General features: G+C 37.2%; 1 protein-coding gene across 4 annotated transcripts in view; it reads left to right on the top strand.

The window, feature by feature from the left end:
* The window catches only part of LOC101863051 (potassium voltage-gated channel subfamily H member 6), a 270,601-nt gene that overhangs the window by 255,197 nt on the left and 9,404 nt on the right, over positions 1–6,000 (top strand). For all 4 annotated transcript variants that reach the window (XM_035972094.1, XM_035972095.1, XM_035972093.1 and 1 more), the window contains exons 10-13: positions 775–862; positions 2,438–2,602; positions 3,992–4,185; positions 5,494–5,608. In XM_035972094.1, coding sequence (XP_035827987.1) covers positions 775–862; positions 2,438–2,602; positions 3,992–4,185; positions 5,494–5,608 — 562 coding nt within the window. The remainder of the gene's footprint in view (positions 1–774; positions 863–2,437; positions 2,603–3,991; positions 4,186–5,493; positions 5,609–6,000) is intronic.

Below are 6,000 nucleotides of genomic sequence, written 5' to 3'. Positions count from 1 at the left end.
GGGGGACTTCGCTGCCTTAGACAATAAAGTTCTATCAGACATGTTTGGCTATTTTGAGTTACTAAGACCAAAGATAGTACAGCCTACGTAGGATGTAGTATCTTTGCTAAGACCATGAGGTCAGAAAGATTATTCATTCGGAGCCGTTATCAAGATATTCAAAGAACTACATTGGAGGTCGTAAAACCTCTACTAAAACATAACGAACAAGAGCTTTACATGTTGTGAAACTCAACATTTTGAACGTCAAATGTCTCAAAACTACGAGTAGGTAGGCCTACTGAGCAGAGAGACCTTTGCAATTCTGGGGTATCAACTTGTATAGGTCGTACTTCTTTACTTTCCCTCTGTTGTTTCTGTCTGTCTTGTCATGCTTTTTCCCAGCACTAAACTACCATTATTGTGCCGATTTGCTTCTCTCTACTCGAACAACTTACTTACTACTCGTTACGCCATCTTGCGTTTAGGGCAGCAACAAAAGATCTCCAGCTCCGTCTGTCTTGGGCCATCTTGGTCAACGTCCCCTGGAACTGGAACTATTCGCGGGGGACGTTATTCAAACAAACAAACAAACAAACAAATCAGACAAACAGAGATACCCCCACTCAAGAGTCTATCTCTTAATATTAACTTTTCCGTGTAAAGTAATGAGCCTTATCATTACACCAAAGACGTCTATAAAAGATATTACGTGCATTAATTTTGTTCTCTGTTCATCATGTCAATATGTAGGCCTATAACCTGTGATTTGTTGTTGTTTTTCCTCTATCTCAGGTCTTAAAGAGTTTCCCAGAGTGCATTCAAGCAGACGTGTGTCTTCATCTCAACAGAAACCTGTTACAAAATTGTCCAGCTTTCAAGAGTAGGTTTTTTTGTGGATTCATCAAGGATATCTTTTCTGTTCTTAGTTCTTTGTATGTCCTTTGACTTTAGAAATGTTGTGTTTGATTTTTGTTTATATTGTTTAGTTCATGAACCTGTCTTAGTGTGTACTGGTTTGTTTATGTGAGTGTGTGTGTGTGTGTGTGTGTGCGTGTTTATACGTGTGTGTGATTTTATACGTGTGTGTGTGTGTGTGTATGTGTGTGTGTGTGTGAGAGAGAGAGAGAGAGAGAAGAGAGCAACAGAGGGGGAGAGAGAGAGAGAGAGAGATAGAGAGAGAAAGACATAAGGAGAGAGAGAGTGTGAAAGTGTTTGTGTGTTTGTTCAGGCATTTTTATTTGGGAGAGAGTGAGGTTTTTATGCCACATTTTAAACAAGTTGATGTGTAAAATTCTTGAGCAGCATTAGTCTAGAGTCTAGAGTACCATAGGGCAAATGAGCTTGAGATTTTGTTCTTGCGTGGTGACTGAGCTCCCTGAGCTATGGATTTTCCATTGCACGTTCTTATAATAGCAGAAAAATAGTTTCGTGTGGTAGGTTTAAGCAAGAGAAAAATACTGTCTCCTCACAAAAAAAGTAGAGAAGCAAAAAAAGTACTTATATTTGACGTGGCATTTTGTATTATAATTAATCTGATTAGAATGACAGTCGATTCTGTTTTTTGGTGGGTTCTTTTTAACAGTTTCCTAATTGTGTTCTTTGTCGTGTTCATAGTTGTAAAGCTTGGTCTATGTTTGTATTCATTTTTATAGGGTGTTTTAATTATTTTGTTGTAATGAGTTCATTATTTTGGTGCAAAGGAAAGAGTTCTTTTCTATTAATTTGTTTATTTGTTTGGGGTTTGTTTGAGTTTATTTTTGGTTTTTTGGTTTGTTTGGGGGTTTTTGGGGTGGGGGGATGTTGTTTTGTATTTAGAATTTTGATCAGAACTGGACAATACAGAATTTTCTGAAGATTGGTCGAATTTGAGAAAGAAAAGAGATGAATAGATGAGGTGGCTAGGCAGGAAGGAAGGCAGACAGACAAACAGACAGATAGTGAGATAGAAAAAAGAGGGAGGAGTCATTGTTCTGGTCTCAAAAAAAGAAATGAAGGGGTATAGACAAAGCAAATCGTACAGTCATTGTATAAAGTTTAGTTTCCTGAAGAAAAGAAATGTTTAGGATACTTTAAAACATTTTCTTTACACTGGGTGCTGTAGTGTTGTCACTGTTAAACATATTTAAGAGATTTAACCCCATAAGTCAGTGTCCACTTGTCGTCGTCCATTATTCTTAGTGACCCCCGTAACTGTCGTGAGTTGTCTTCGTCCTTTCGTAGTGATTACCTTTGTCAGTTTTGTGAGCTGTATATAAGCATGAGAACATGTGAACAGAGTATGTACTAGTTGTTAAGTATTAACCCTATCCGTACGCCCTGGGGTCATTTTGTGCCCCCGGGGTTGTATTCTGCACATTTTAGAATACTTTTAGTGCGAAGATCTCTTTGAAACTTTCAGTATTTGTTGTTGAATTTTATACAATTGCTCATGATGCTGAATATCTCCTTCCGACAGGTGCCAGTCCGGGCTGCCTCCGGACTTTGTCCATGAAGTTCAAAACCACACACGTCCCCCCGGGAGACACGCTGGTACACAGAGGGGATGTCCTCACAGCTCTCTACTTCATCTCCAGGGGATCCATAGAGATACTTAAGGATGACATTGTTGTAGCTATTTTAGGTGAGTTTATTAATTGAGAACTAGCAGTTTTTTAAGTGTAATTTTAACTGATGATATCAGTTTTTCATGAGTAATTTCAATAGCAGATATCAGTTTACAAGTGTAATTTAAATAGAAGATATTCTTTTTCCAAGTGTAATTTTAATTGAAGATAGAAAATATCAGTTTTTCAAGTATAATTTCAATAGATGACAGAAGATATCATATCAGTTTTGCAGGTGTATTTTCAATAGAAGATTTTAATTTTTCAAGCCATCAATGTTAGAAGACACTTAATCAAGTGCTATATCATTTTATATCATTAGAATAAAATAAAAATGTACCACCTCATCGTTTCAGTAGTGTAACAGGTCTCCTGCGTGTTCAATATAAATTGTTGTTCACACCTGGCATTCGGACTGACATAATAAAAAATGCATTTTATCTGTATGCGTTTCTTGCCTACATGTGTTGGTTTTTACCAAGTTATTGATTATCTCTTTCTCACCTAAATGACATCCTGTTAACAGCTGAATGACAGTGGAAATGTGTTTGCTTGGCTCTATTGTTTTGGAAATGGTAGAGGATACTGAAGCAAAATGCTTCACGTTTATAATGATAATAATATTTGTATTTATAGTGCATTTCCTTGCTCTAGAGCATGCTCTATGCACTTAACAACTATCATGTCACTATCATTTGTATGATGGTATGGGGGATGGTTTTCTAAAAACTGCATAACAAAAGAGAGTAAAGTACTAATAAAGTCACGTTGTATGTCACTGTGTTCATGAGGTTTACATGTCACAAACTGTTCATTTTTATGTAAATCTCTTGTTTTACTGGGGGGGGGGGGAGGAGGGAGGGATGAGGGAGCATCTGTTTTTACAAAGAAATGGGTTTGAGGAAGCTGATGTGTGAAAAATAACAGAAAGCACCTTGTGTGGGTGCGGGTCATTGTATGTATGCATGATGTGTGCGTGCATGTGTGTGTATGTGTGTGTGTGTGTGTGTGCGTGTGTATGTATGTGTGTGTGTGTGTAGAAGGGTAGGAGGGTGGGAAGGGGAGAGAGAGAGAGAGAGAGAGAGAGAGAGAGAGAGAGAGAGAGAGAGAGAGATTTCTCTGTGATAACAGGGCCTACAGAGATAAGACAAACTCTTTTTTTTTAAGTCTCGTCATTGTCCATTAATTCTCTGTAAGTTTTGGAGCCATGCCAGCAATACAGGTGAACATTGCTGTTTGTATTTTGTCGAGACTCTCTGATAAAAATGAAAAAGCACTTAATGCTCCTTTTGTAGACTTTTCTCTGGTTGAATGATTATAATCCATTCGTTCTCCACATATCAAGATGTCTACCCTTGTTAAATACCAAATTTTGTGAAGTTATTTTGTGTATATTTTTTGAACAGGCAAAGATGATGTCTTTGGAGAGAATATCTGTAAGCATGAAACTGTGGGCAAGTCTAGCTGCAACGTGAGGGCTCTCACCTACTGTGATCTCCACAAGATTCACCGCAACGATCTACTGGAGATTCTGGACATGTACCCAGAATTTGCGGAAGAGTTTAGGAAAAATTTGGAGGTCACCTTTGACCTGAGAGACGTAAGTACTGTTTATTATAAAGAGCTCAACCTCCTTCAGGATTAAATTTCTTGATTTCTAGTTCCACATTATTGTGATGTGACTTTTAAGAAAAAATGTTGGAAACTTAATGGAGAAAAGAATGAGAGAGACAGAAGAGGAAATAAGGAAGATAAAGGGGGGAGTGAGAAAGGATGGAAGATATTACACAATAAGATAAGACAAGATAAGATAAGATAAGATAATACATACAGTATTGTCCCAGAGGGTTATTGTGATGATTTAATCCCTGAGCCTTACACGGATCGTGCATCTGAACTTTTGGAATGACTGTAAGCTTTGCATGGTGGTGTGCTGAGGGGTAGGTGTGGTGCAAGGAAAGGTTCTGGTAGATTCCACTCAAGCATGCTCTCATAAGTATGGGGTTGATTTTCTCATAATTGTATTGGTTCCTTTTCCTTCTGCAGGGATAAAAATAAAATAAATAGAATAAAGTACACTTTTATTTGTCCAGAAAGAGCACTATACAATGGCAAACATACATTTACATACATAAATACATTATTATAAATAATGCATACATAAATACATGCATAAATACATACATAAATACATATAAATACAGAACAGTTTACAACCATGCCACTGTTGGTCGCCACTGAACAGCGCCCTGATGTTCAGTATAGGGGCTTTTGAGATTAACTTGTTTGAAAAATCATGTTTGTTTTTTTTTATGGAATACAGAATCAGTGTGTTGGATAGCATCAGTTTAATTGTGAATGTGTTGTAACAAACTCATTACAATTGTTATAAGAAGAATGTGCACAGCTTGTTCCTTTTATCTAAAAATTTGTCATGTATTTAACATAATACCTAAGCACAGTCTTACAAGTTCTTTCTTTTTTGGGGGGTATTATTCTTGTAAGAGTTTTACGGCACTTGCAACACAATAGATTGGAAGTGTTACAAGAGAGTAACAAGTACAAAAAAGAAGGATGGGAGATAAAGTCAATAGATGTTTGATAGAAAAGAAGAAGCAGCAGAAACAGTAGAAGCAGCAAACCACACCAGAGCACCCACCAACCACCCAGGAACAACATTCACTAGTAGACACACACACCAATGTTCACTAGTAAACACACAATAGCAACAAGATTCACTGGCAGACTCAAAGGGACAAGCACAAGTTCTCATCTATACTACAAAATATGACCTAACATAAGCGCTGGATTTTATCTTTTTGTTATGTTAAGGCCATCATATAAATTATAGTAAAACACTGTGAAGGGGAAGCTAATAACACAATGTTTGATTCTTGACTCCCATCAGGAGCACTGTATGGTCAGGGTTCCTGATGATGAAATGAGCTCCAGAAGAAACTCCCGCTTCCGTCGGTCCATCAAGTCGGCTCCTTACCTGGGACAGTTCAACTCCGACTCCCAAGGTAGGAACATAGACAACATCCATGCCATTTCATTACTTTGTTTTTAGCTCTTACTTTTGTTTTTAATGTACTTTTTTTGCATTTTGTGTTTTTAATTTAAAAAAGCATGCATAGCCGTCAGTCAAAGATGATGGAGCTTTCATTATTGACAGTAGACAACATGTGAGCTATAATTTATTTTGTTTTTTTGCACATGGTAGCATGGTGCATTTTTTATTTTACTTTTACATCAGTTTGGCTGTGAGCATGTTGTAACAAACTCGTTACAAATATAAAAAGTATTTATGTGCACAGCTTGTTCCTATTTGGCTAAAAAATGTTAATGTATTCAAGCGTAGTAGCTAAGCACAGTCTTACAAGTTCTCATCCTATACTTACACAGCTAATCAGCA

The sequence above is a fragment of the Aplysia californica genome, unplaced genomic scaffold (genome assembly GCF_000002075.1).
Source record: "Aplysia californica isolate F4 #8 unplaced genomic scaffold, AplCal3.0 scaffold00576, whole genome shotgun sequence".
Classification (NCBI taxonomy): Eukaryota; Metazoa; Mollusca; class Gastropoda; order Aplysiida; family Aplysiidae; genus Aplysia; species Aplysia californica.
The sequence above is the reverse complement of the archived record's forward strand: the minus strand, read 5'-3'. Positions and strand labels throughout refer to the sequence as shown.